Source organism: Camelina sativa, chromosome 11, assembly GCF_030686135.1.
Source record: "Camelina sativa cultivar CO46 ecotype springtype chromosome 11, ASM3068613v1".
NCBI lineage: Eukaryota > Viridiplantae > Streptophyta > Magnoliopsida > Brassicales > Brassicaceae > Camelina > Camelina sativa.
This window is the reverse complement of record NC_141890.1, coordinates 48274662-48287328: the sequence shown is the minus strand read 5'-3', so window position 1 is coordinate 48287328 and position 12667 is coordinate 48274662. Positions and strand designations below refer to the sequence as shown.

General features: G+C 38.9%; 3 protein-coding genes and 1 pseudogene across 11 annotated transcripts; 1 reads left to right on the top strand and 3 right to left on the bottom strand.

The window, feature by feature from the left end:
- The first annotated feature begins 1395 nt into the window (after window positions 1–1395).
- LOC104729030 (uncharacterized protein At4g04775-like) lies at window positions 1396–1881 on the top strand. The gene is made up of 2 exons (XM_010447932.1): window positions 1396–1521; window positions 1603–1881. The coding sequence occupies exons 1-2, from the start codon at window positions 1396–1398 to the stop codon at window positions 1879–1881; spliced, it is 405 nt and encodes a 134-aa protein (XP_010446234.1).
- A 398-nt stretch (window positions 1882–2279) lies between these two features.
- On the bottom strand, window positions 2280–4754 carry LOC109127450 (uncharacterized; annotated as a pseudogene).
- Window positions 4755–5696: 942 nt separating this feature from the next.
- On the bottom strand, window positions 5697–9122 carry LOC104726741 (U-box domain-containing protein 52-like). Its single transcript, XM_010445671.2, has 8 exons — window positions 8918–9122; window positions 8690–8811; window positions 8289–8598; window positions 7765–8204; window positions 7491–7592; window positions 6977–7405; window positions 6132–6890; window positions 5697–6040 (listed from the first exon to the last, which is right to left on the bottom strand). The coding sequence occupies exons 1-8, from the start codon at window positions 9120–9122 to the stop codon at window positions 5858–5860; spliced, it is 2550 nt and encodes an 849-aa protein (XP_010443973.1). The 3' UTR covers window positions 5697–5857.
- LOC104726742 (putative isoaspartyl peptidase/L-asparaginase 3) lies at window positions 9031–12593 on the bottom strand. Of its 9 annotated transcripts, XM_087476642.1 has the most exons (8): window positions 12451–12587; window positions 11914–12085; window positions 11757–11821; window positions 11258–11664; window positions 11123–11181; window positions 10827–10931; window positions 10366–10590; window positions 10195–10261 (listed from the first exon to the last, which is right to left on the bottom strand). In XM_087476642.1, the coding sequence occupies exons 4-7, from the start codon at window positions 11645–11647 to the stop codon at window positions 10371–10373; spliced, it is 774 nt and encodes a 257-aa protein (XP_087332768.1). In that variant the 5' UTR covers window positions 11648–11664; window positions 11757–11821; window positions 11914–12085; window positions 12451–12587; the 3' UTR covers window positions 10195–10261; window positions 10366–10370. The 9 variants fall into 9 exon arrangements, 7 of the variants coding, with proteins under 7 accessions (XP_087332764.1, XP_087332768.1, XP_087332767.1 ...); XM_087476638.1 differs by lacking the exons at window positions 10195–10261; window positions 12451–12587 and adding an exon at window positions 9031–9137 and having other exon boundaries at window positions 11258–11653; XR_015573184.1 differs by having other exon boundaries at window positions 10195–10590; window positions 10827–10997; window positions 11258–11653.
- Between the last annotated feature and the right edge of the window lie 74 nt (window positions 12594–12667).

Below are 12667 nucleotides of genomic sequence, written 5' to 3'. Positions count from 1 at the left end.
CTTTTTTTTTATAGTGACATGAAAGAGAATTTTCCGTATGACTATTTTCTTCTAAACGTTTGACTAATGAAATTAACTTACGTATTATGTAACAACGAGTTTTCAGAAAGTAATAAACGAATAATGACATAATTTGTGAAAGCTTCTGTCTTATACCTCTCTGCATCGGCACCTCCTGGAAACTTTTTGTTTTTTGCGGCGAAAACACAACTCAAAGCTCTATAGATAAGACTCACCTTTGTAGTATGAACTTCCCACATATAGATGTATCTCTATGCAATAAGCTCATTTCTTGTATACTCTAAGAACAAATATATCCCAACGAGTGTTTTAAAGTATCGTCGATCTCACCTTGTGGTATAAATTTTCCACATATCTCTCTGCAAGGAGCTCAATTCTTGGACGTACACTCCAAATTTTTCATATTTTAAGCACAAATATGTCCCATCAAACTTTTGAATCTCAAGTACGAAAATTCACCGTTTTAACATTGAGATTGGCCGTGGTGTAATGAATGGATGTCATCATTGTCAAACAAGACGCTTGACCTACTCATGAATCATGATATATATGACAAAAACCAACATGATGCAAGTTCTTGATAAACAAAAAATTCAAAATCTTAGTAGACATTATATACGTTACTTTCTTCAGAGTTATGCAAAATCTCAAAACATAAGTATGAAACAGAGATAAATAAATAAAACCGCATTGTTTTTCATTGGATTAATTACTTGTGGATGTCTTTATAGTCGAGTCCAATATGAAGGTAATACATGTGTACCTTTTTAGCATTTATTATGTGCATTCAATTAGCATTTAATGTTGGACGAAATAGCCGGTGATAGTTATCTTATCTGAGATGCGGATGTTATTAAGAAGAAAACACAAAATTATGCGTTTGATTAATACAGTTCTAACTATTAATTTTGATAATGTGAATTTATTGACCCTTCAGTAGTGGACGTGTTTGACATGAGAGTAGTAGGTGCGTTGTTCTATCTTTTACGGATGGTCCAAAAATGGGAAAACTGCCAAAATATACCCCAACAATTTCTCGTTAGCTTTTTCATATCTTAACTTCGATATCCAGCAAATTGCAGCCTCAACTCAAAATAAATTCAAATTTTTTTATCTAAACTCCATCAAATTTTTCTGTTTCGACATCCGTCCAAACGGTGTTAAGCAAAAGATTAATGGTTGATTAGTCAGCTTTGACGTGGCAGTTTGGCTTGACAAAACGATGTCGTTTTGTCATTTTGGCGTGTGTTAAGCGCTGAAACAAAACGATGTCGTCTTACAATTTAGGGATTAAAAATCGATTTCTTCCCCAAATCGATTTTAGGGTTCATATCGTTTGCTAGAAAAAAAAAGAGAGAGTGATTGAGTGTAGAGATGGGTGATCAAGGAAGAGGATTCCCAACGAGATGCAGATGTGGTGAAGCTGTGAGAATGGGTACGTCAAGGACTGCCAAAAACTCACGAAGACTGTTTCACTCCTGTCCAAGAGGATATGAAGAGGTATTGTCAATTGACAAAATTTTGTTTCACTTTACTTGTTTTAAGTTTTGATTTTACTTTGCTTCTTTTAAGTTGTTGCAGAGTAGATGGTATCACACTTTTAAGTGGACTGATGAGTGTATGGTTGAAAAGATAGAGGATATGAAGTTGAAAATGAATAATGTGGAAGAAAACTCTATCACATTACAAAAGAGTGTCAATGCTTGTGAATCAGAGGTTGGAACCCTCCAAATGGAAACTCGTGTTTGTGAAGTTGTGATTGAAAAGGAGATAACAGAGTGCAAAATGGAGCTTCGTAGCTTGAAGAATATGATCGGATGTGTTGTGATGATGATGTTCATTTACATGTTTCTGTTTTGAGTAGTGGAGTATGTAAGTTATAAGGGGTTGTTGATGTGTTATGTAAGAAGGAAGAACTAGTTGTAATGTAGAAGAAGAAGTAATTGGAAAAAACTTGTTCACATTGAGAAACTTGTTCAAAAACTTGTTCACATTGAGAAACTTTTTCAACATCCATTTAAAAAGATCAACAATATCCTAAAAACTTGAAAACTAAAACTTATAGCCGCATCCTCAATGCTTCAAAAACCACCAAATCATCACAGCTCCTCCAAAAACCTCCAAAAAACTGCTCCTCCTAAAACTTCCAATCCATATACCAAAACAACAAATCCTTCAAAAAACAGTAGTTGAAGTCAGAAACGATTTAACTAAACTCCATCAAAGTAAGCTTTAAGAGAGGAGATAAACCTGATAAACTATTGAGTAGGTTGGATTGGTCCTTGTGACTGAGATGGTCCTTGTGACTGAGATGCTTGTGACTCACCTCCATCTTCTCTTGGAGTCTTCTTTTTTGGCCTATGCATCTCCAGAACCATATTCTTACACTTTGTTATATTGTGACCCGCTTCTCCACATCTTCCACAATGCATAATTCTTCCCTTTCTTGAAGCTTTCTTTGTTGGAGATTCATGTCTGGGCTTCTTCCTCTTTGGCTTCGGTTTTCTTCTTTTCATGTTTTCAATTTCTTCAACCAAATGAGCAGGTGGTTTGATTACATCGCCAGAGTTCCTCCAAAACCGCAGACCATTAACTGGTTCTATGTTGGAAGAATAAATAAGTTTCTGCTTTGCATTTGAATACCATTCAGATTAGTAATCCTCATGATTAAGCTTCTTCTCGGCAATGACTCGTAGTGCATGACGACATGGGAGTCCACTCATCTCCCATTTCCGACAAGCACAAGTATGCATTCCCATATGTAGGCTGACAGATTTTCCACAATCAAGAACTTCACACCTACTTTGTGCGGACCCTGAAACGTACTTGGTGTATTTAAGACTTTCCTGCTCCTCAGCTATGAATGTTGCCGCTCTCTTTGTGAACCTACCTCTGTGGAGACATGCTTTTTTCATCCTCAACTCTATACGCTGCATTGTTCTCCGCCGGATGATCTCCAACATTTCAACCATTGGAAAATACCTTGAGGGATCAATTGCATTGTTGAATAATTCTGACAAGTTGTTGTGCACATCTACACACGATGTTGTGGGTTTGCAGAAGGCAAGACTGCAATTCTGTGGATTCCTCTGCATTATTGCATCATACAACCGCATATCATAAGCTTTCACCCTTTCCAGATTAGCCTCATACTCCGACAATATGTAACTCTCAGCAACTCTCCAGAACAACCCTTTCATCTCGCTTTGACATGGGAACTACTTTTTAAGATTCCCATAAATGTGCCTTGCACACATCCTGTGCTCAACCTTAGGCAACTCTCTCTCTACAACGTTCAACAAACCCTATACAACCAAACAAGCATAAGTTATTTAACAAACTCTATACAATCAAACAAGCACAAGTTATTGGTAAAACTCACCTTTTGCCTATCAGATATAACTGTAAAACCTTGACCATCCCCAATATTTTCACTGTTTGCCTTAATGTTTCTTATAAACCAAGCCCAATTATCTTTATTCTCTACATTCACAATAGCCCAAGCAAATGGATACATTCCATTGTTTGCATCTCTCCCAACAGCTGCTAGTAATTATCCTTTAAGAGTGCTTTTAAGAAAGCATCCATCTAGTCCAAAGATAGGACGATACCATGTGGTCCACTGCTTTGCGAGATTTGCGAAACACACATAGAATCTGTGAAAATTTTCTGATCCTTCATCATCAAAAACTGTGTTTAACTCCACAGTTGATCCAGGATTTGACCTATTAAATCAAAATGATTAGTCAAATAATTAGTCAAATAAGTAGTAAAAAAAATCAAATTTTTAATCAAATTTTTGAAACTTACCGTATCAGCTCAATTCGGTAGTCTTTGAGCCTAAAGAACTGCTCCTCATGCTCCTTCTTGATGATATCTAATGTCTTATTCTTCCCTTTTCTACACTTGTCTCTTGAGACAATCAGATTGTAGTTCTTCATCACTGCCTCTTCCATTGCCCTCGATTTAAAGTCAGGATCAGTCCTAATATCATCCAGAAACATCTTTGCAAGTACTCTTGATTTCAAGATCTTGCAATATCCATCAGGAGTGCAAACGTGTTCATACTCAAACGATTTCACCTTGTACTTTCCAATACACTCTTCATAGGAGCAGTAGATCCTCCATTCACAAGGGATCTCACTCTCCTTTACACCACACACTGCTTCACACTTTTCCTTTCCCCATCGGCTTTACTTAATATTATTCCCACTTTTCAATGCATAATCTACCAAAGCATCCTTGAACTCATCCAAGCTTTCAAAAACCTGACACATTTTCAACTGACCACTTCCTGGCTTGCATCTCACATGCCTCTCCTCATCACCTTCACCTTCAGAGTTAGGAGGAGTATTATGGTAGTCAAACTCTTCATCTTCATCCTCATCAACAAAAGGACCCACATTCCTTTCAACTCTCACTTCCTCCTCACACGGATCTGCATCCCTTTCATGTTCTTCTGTTCTTTCAGATACAAACACGTTAACAACTTTAATCCATCGAGCCCCATCACACATTTTTCCGTAACTACTAGCACTTAATTCCTTCCGATCCTTACTATCTTCAAAAGGAAAACAATACCACAACCGTTTCCCATAGAAAGCCTCACCGAAGGTATTTCCCATCTGCGTATAAAAATCTTCAACCTTACAATCAAATGTTGACATCTCACCACCAATATAAGCATCGTCCTCATCATTTGATGTCCAATATCCACCATAGTAAACAGTGAATGTTACTTCAATACCACTAACACAACACACGGCATAAAAAACCAACAATTCAATTGCAATGTACGGTCCCGAAAAGTTTGACAGAAATTGAACCCAAAAAACTAAATTGGACACGAAATTGAAACAAAAATCAAATCATTACCTCATATTGTCTTCTCAATTACCCGAATTTGGACCTTCGACATCGACCCAACAGAAACACCACGCTCTCGATTCGATGCGAGCAGACACGAACCCTACGAGCCAACACACGAAACCTTTCACTCTTGAAATCCACAGAACACAAACCCAACACACTCCAAACTAAAACGATAATTTGATTCCTTCGAGTACAACCCACAAATCTATGTTTTACGAGACTCACTCTCACCCATCTCTACACTGAATCACTCTCTCTTTTTTTTTTCTAGCAAACGATATGAACCCTAAAATCGATTTGGGGAAGAAATCGAATTTTAATCCCTAAATTGTAAGACGACATCATTTTGTTTCAGAGCTCAACACACGTCAAAATGACAAAACGACGTCGTTTTGTCAAGCCAAACTGCCACGTCAAAGCTGACTAATCAACCGTTAATCTTTCGCTTAACACCGTTTGGACGGATGTCGAAACAAAAAAATTTGATGGAGTTTAGATAGAAAATTTGAATTAATTTTGAGTTGGGGCTGCAATTTGCAGAGTATCAAAGTTAGGGTATGAAAAAGCTAACGAAAAATTGTTGGGGTATATTTTGACCGTTTTCCCGTCCAAAATTCTATTTGGAGTGGAACGAGTTTATTTTGTTGACTGAAATTTGTAGTTTAATGGTTTTACATACTGTCAATATCATGTTAATAATTCGAATTCAGTTCATTCTACATCAACATTTGTTTTAGCTTAACATAAAATTAGAAATATATAGAATTTAGAAACATGAGACAGATTCCAGAACACAAGAAAACTAAATCAAATATACTTTTTTTCTCTCTCTATATATTGTTGTAATCTTGTAATCTCATCACACAAAAGATAAATCCCCGGAACAGAGAGAAACACAAAACAAGATTAGAGTAGTAACACATTAAACGAATCCATCGTACTTATTTGTTGAGTCTCTTTCTCACTATAGTTTATTAGATTTCCACTCCATGATTGCTGAGTAAAGTGTGTAATTAGCAAGAAGGTTCTTGTTAGGCAATGGAAGGTTCGTTACCGGCGACGTATCTTTCACTCTCAGCCATTCCTCTATAGCTTCCCTATCGTACGTGTACCCATCCGCAGCCACGCACGGCTCGTTCATCACTCCCTGTTTCCAACACCACAAAATTAGGTTAAAATCAGAAAAGAGATTTCTTGTGTTGCAAGTAATTAGTCACGGTTTTAGGGTTTATTATTACCTTGATGAGTGGACAAATGAAGTGAGATGGAGGACCAGACAGAGTCCTCGAGAGAGAGTTTTGAGCTTTTTCGACGACTTTCCTAAGCCGCTCCAAAGCTGGGATGATCTGATCTTTAAGATCCGGTCTGTCTCTGCGTCTCAGTTCCGTACAACACAGTCCCAAAGCAGCTAACTCACGAGTCTCACTAATAGGCCAAGTCCCAGCTTTTACATCCAACAGTGCCATAAACTCAGCATCGTCCCCAATCGCTTCTTCCACCATATGAGTAATCGCTATAGCCGGTTTCGCCGTTATCAGCTGTAAAATCACAACTCCTAGAGAGTACACATCTGATTTAGGTGAGATAATCCCGGTCCGCTGATACTCAGGGTCGATGTAACAGAGCGTTCCCACGGGACTTGTTTTCTTGAAGACGGTTAGTTTAGAAGCTGCGTCGTCTTGGTTAACCATTGTGGAGAGACCAACGTCTCCGAGTTTGCTGACGAAGTTGTGGTCAAGCAATATGTTTCCTGGTTTGAGGTCGCGGTGAATGATGGGTCTAGGCTTGGATTTGTGGAGGAAGACGAGCGCGGAAGCTACTTCCAAAGCGATCCTGAAACGCTCGAACCAAGGGATTGGAGGAGTGTCGTTCACTAGCATCAACCGGTCATCTAAGCTTCCGTTGTCCATGTACTCGTAGACGAGACAGCCTCGTTCGGGACAAGCCCCGAGGAGGAGGACTAGGTGAGGATGTCGGATTTTGCTCAAGATCTCAAGCTGTCAAAAGAGAAACACCAAACATTATGACAACATTGGCTTCATCCTATAGATGTTTGGTCAATAATATATACAGATCTTCTAACCTCTTGATCAAACTGTTTAGAGAGCTGAGTTTCTCCAGCGTGAAGGACCTTAACAGCGCCTGTCGTGTGATGCAGATTACATTTGTATACGGTTCCATAGGCTCCGATTCCAATCTTGAGATTTTCTGCGAAGTCAGAAGTCGCAGCTGCGATTTCCTCCCAGGTATAATGTTGGTATTGGATCCCGGGAGAGACGAGAGAAGCCTGGAGCTTATCTTTCTCTCTAGCGTCACGCTCTGCTTTGATCTCAGCTTCTCTTCTATGTAAAGCCTCTTTCATCATGAGTTCTTTAACCTTCTCCGCTTCCTTCATCGCCTCTTCGTACCTTTGCTTCTCCTTTGAAGCGGTATCTTTCGCTACTTCTTCCATTTCCTTCAGCTCCACAAGCTTCTCGGATTCCATAAACCGCCGCTGGTTTAGCTCAGTTAGCTGCAATCAAATCAAGAACACAAAAATCTTAACAAAAAGCAAAAAACGCCAAGGTATATATGTGGCTCAAGAACTTGAATAAAACCTTATTCGAAGCATCCACAGTCTCGGTTTGAGCCATTGCATACATCTCCTGAACATGTTTCAGCTCAGCTCTCAGCTTCTCAATCTCAAAGCTCAGATTTACCTACACAATCAGATCCAGATTCAGTTACGAACCAAAACATGTTCTGCCTCTCTAGAGATACAGAATCAAAGATCAAGACTCTGATTCAGCTAAACAATATGGTGACTCTAGACTCTGACTCTCAATTCTTGACACCAGAGACAGAATCAAGAAAGAAGACAAATCAGTTTACCTGGTTATCAGTCACGGAATGGACACTGAGGAGTCCATCAGACATGTTAGAGGCACAATGAGAAACAAAAGAATAGTTCTCAGGAACCACTGCACCCCAATCCATATTAGCTAGCTCGTGGTTGTTGCTCGAAGACGAACTCATGATCTCTCTCCGATCCTCGTGATCTCTCCATTTAGAAGCCCAGCTCATAGCGTGATACGCATCTGTTCCCATTGGGAACGAGGCACTAAAGCTCTCATCCTTATTCTTCTTCCCTTCATTACCGCTTTGTACAATCTCCATCCCTCTCCCTCTAGATACTTCCTCTTGGTCATTCTCGCTAGAACTCGTCTCCATCTGAACCACCACGCTGGTGCTCATTGAGTGTTTTGGAGCAGGAAAAAACGGAGAGACTCGGGATTGCGCTTCCGAAACAAACGAGAGGAAGTCTTGGTACTCTGTTGTTTTCGAGTTTTCTACCAAAATCAGATAACTGACAGTTTTAAAGACTTAATTTCAATTTAATTGATGTCACCACTTACCAGAAGGGAGTCTAGGACTATCAGTGGAGCCACTCGTAGAACTGCTTCTCTCGGTTCTTTCGAATCGTATGCTTCCGCTAGCGTCTGAATCAGAAGGACGCACGGAAGCTAGTTTACCCTTAGAGACCACATAGACTGTGCAGAACCTCGGGACAGCTGTTGCTATCATAGATGACATATCGATCTTTCTTGAGAAGAATCCGCGAAGAGACATTCCTATTACCAGTTTGGTGACTCCTGTTCCAGCGATCTCTTCTGCTATCGCAGCTACAGGCTCGTGTGATTCCAGCACCAAAATCTCTACATGCACCTTTTTTTTTTTTGTTCCATTTTTTCAGATTTTGGGAAAACAGAACAATGTAAAGAGAGTTTTGGATTTAATTCTTGAGACAGAACCATACCTTTCTCCTTTCGAACATTTTCTTGTATGGACGTAGCATCTCGTTTGTGTGCCAATCCACTTCTTGCCTGTAAGCTGATACTACATCGTCTCTAAGCTCTGACACAGATATCGCGTTCCCCACTGAAATCGAACCATACCCAAAATAAGAAAGACTCAATCTTTGTACACAAATCATTGATCTTTTGCATAAATCATAAGATTCTGAATCTTTTAAGTCAATACTTACTTGGGGTAGGGATGTAAGTGACAGGAGGACGAACATAGAGCAATTTGAAATCAGAGAAGCCTTCGGGTACGAACTTCTCAAGGGCCCAAAATGCAACGTATTTGCTCTTCTTCTTTCCATTAATGGCTACCGCTACAACAGGAGATGGTGGAGGAGGTAGAGACAAGTGTTCGCTCAACGCTCTTGCTACTTTTTTCTCTTCCATTGTTTAACCCTGAAACTATTAAAAACAGTGTTTACTTTGCAGGCGAGTTGAGCAATGGAGATTCAGGCAGAACAGAGCTTACCCTCTAGTTCTGTTGAAACAGAGAACGAAGAAAGAACCCTATAAGTCTGGTGATCTTAGGACATTTTCTTAAGAAGAAATTATTGACGGAGAAGGAAGGATTAGGACACAAGCAAGCACGTTGTTGCCGCCACAATCCCCCATTTATACTGTTATATAGTCAGCTCAGTAATTAATCCATTTTTTTACAATTATTTTTCTTCATACATTCAAACATAATACAAGACATTTTCTCTCTTTTAATTTTCTTTGGAATTTAATTAATGAAATAGCTTACTATATCAAAATCGTTATATTCGCTTTTACGTTGGTATATCCCTCGGGTTGCAGTTTTTGTATTAAAATAAACAAAGTCAAACATATAAAATATTCAAACAATAAAGTCTTAAGAAAAATTAAATTAAAAGAAAAAGAATATGTCGAGATATCGGGAGAAATAAGCTACAATAAACCTTTTAAAAACATAGATATTAAAAAGAAAAAAAAAACTTCGAATACATCAAAAAGAAAAATGACTAAAACAATGGTTTCTCAAAATAATTGAAATTTAGAACCTACACTTTTTATTTAGTTTGAGTTTATGGATTAGATAAGGGGAATATGATCAAGCTTCAAAAAATGATAAGATGTCAAATTGTCAATCTTAGGATTTAGTTGCCTACATGACATTCTCCTCAGTTTTTGTCACGTCTTCTCTCTTTTTTTTTTTTTTTACTAAATAATACAAACATTATACTAACATACAATTAAAAATAATTGCAACAACTCGATATAGAATCGAAAAGGATATACCTAGGAATTCTCCTATTTTATTTATGCGCTCGTGTAATCAATGAAATTACAGAGAAAGTCAACTATTGTTCATATGTTTTGTTGTTTACTGAAAAAAAACATATTTCCTTAGTCTCTTGTCTGATCAATTCAGACAGATCCCAGAACAGAGTTTCCTATGTTTTTTTTTCTTTAGTAAAAGCAAAAGAATACTTCGGGATACTCCAAACAAGCTTGCCATTCGGTATTTCCATACGTGAACGTCGTGCCGTTTCTTTATTTACAAACTACAATGAGTTTTTTATCAACCTTTCTATCCTATTATGATCCATAACCAAATTGCAGGAAACACAGTTTCATAAGAATTAGTAGTATAGTAGATACAATTTACCGGTTTCATGGCAGCACTGTGAAGACTTGAACATCGTCCATGTCAGGGTTCTGGACTGAGTACTGAAACGTCCAGCCATGGCAAGCTCCTGCGTGAGAACCGTTCTTGTCAACAGCCACTACGGCTCCCACGAAATCTGGAAACTTCCTTGTGATTCTCGAGATTGCGTCTTTAGCAGCTTCTTCTGGTTTCATTCCTTGTCTCATACTCTCCACGACTTGGTAACTAAAACCTCAACAAGGAAGAATAAGAATCATAGTAAGCTCGATTTAACACATGAGAAAACATAATAACCCTTTCATTTACATACACACTCAAGATTCAACTTTAGAGCCACAAGAATTAGACACGATTCATTAGTGACCTTCACCTAGAGAAACCTATCTTGGTCAATAGATTGCATTAAAGATAGGAACAAAAAACAAAAGTGTTCTTTTGTTCAAGGAGATTGGGTAGTTTACCAAGGGAGGAAGCGCATCATGGTGTCACCATCTCCAGTTGCACCACATCCACCTACTTCATCATCAGCATAGGCTGATGAACCGACAATAGGCCCATCACCAACCCTGTGTTTAACAATCAAGGCTTCAAGTTTTCCGTCGAATCTTTACATTATATAAGGATTAAGTAACCTATATTGATAACACATGAAATCCATTTTGAGCATATTCTTTAAACATTTCGAACAATTAGGAGGCTTATGAGATAGATAGGGTTGGTTTAGGTCAGAGACAATGGTAGATTTAAACAGCATTACCTTCCAGGAATCTTGAATGTGGCTCCATTGGTCGATGTCCCAACAGCTATATGTCCCATCTATTAGAAGACTACACTCAGATTTTCTCATCATGGGAACAGAAATGTATAGAGAATGTAACTGAACTCATCTTACTTTGTCAATGACAGCCATCGATATGGTATCGTGATTGTGAGGACCAACAAGAGGAGGTCTATACTCAATCTTTCCCATCTCGCAAGATTCAGCGCGTTTTTCTCCAGAAACAGTCATAGCACCATTGTTTGGCTTGTACGGTCCACAGTCATTATCAGGGACTACGTTCTTCCTGAAATTGGGCTGACATCGATTCTCTTTCCAGTCCGACCACTTCTTTACGGATTCAGGGGAGCTTAGGTTCATGGGTCCAGGAAGACCCATGGAGATTGCAAAGGCTGATGCTCCTTCTCCAGCCAGCAGCGTGTGTTGAGAGTACTTCATCACTAGATTTGCAGCTCTAATACCGTCTTTAACATACCGCATTGCAGCAACAGCTCCAACCTCCATAGTCACCTATGAATGTCCTTAGCATAACCCAAAAATGTTTTGTGAGTCATTCTTCAAGATCTTGATGCGAATGGGACTTATATAGCGAGATACCGATGAATTCCATTACCCCATCCATGACTAAAGCATCAATCATGGTCTCACCATTCTCATTTGGACTTCCACCAGGCCCAACTAATAATACCAACAAAGAGAATTTTCACTTTCACAGAGAAACATTAGAGAAGTAAATTCAAAAGATAGCACCAAGATGATAGCCCCCAAACCTGTACCGTCACAGCGAAGTTCCGCACAAGCAGAACAACCTTCCACAACAGCTTCTACTGCAGAGCTCCCATTATCAACTGCTCTTCAAGCGGCTCTAACAGCTTCAAGAAAAGGCCAAGTACTCACCACTACAGGAAACTTGTCAGATCTCACCAATTCCGCTTCAGCTACCTGAAACCAACCATTCATAGATAAACCCAGTTTGTTATACGAGACATTTCCAAGTCTATAAACAAAGTTTAATACGGATTCTGATGATTTAGGCATTGAATGAAACATTGATCAGTATTCAGTAGTACCCAAAAATTAATTCAATATGTATAACAAAGTCCAGCATACAAACAAACAGCAAGTGATTCGATTTAGCAAAAAGCACTCAAATTTAGCAAAATCTAACGTCCGAAACTAGAAATCAGAGATATATCTCCACCAAGAAGTAGAAAACCCAATATACGGATCCACCCAAGTCTTAAAAGAGATCAAAGATCCGATTTTTCTATCCCAGTTCCGGCTTGAGATTTTCAGATAGCGCTTACCGTTAGTGGAGGCAGTAACAGAAGAAGAGTACAGACCAAAGTCAAAGGATCGCTTCTCGCCATGGCTGTGACTCTCTGTGAGCTCAAGAAGCTACAGAAACGACAATGTCTGCTACGTTTTGACTCTAGAGGTCCATTTGGTCGTCTACTCATGAGTCAACATGTTCGGTTTAATCGGTTTGGTTTCATTTGGATTTTAACTAACCGATTTGTTAAC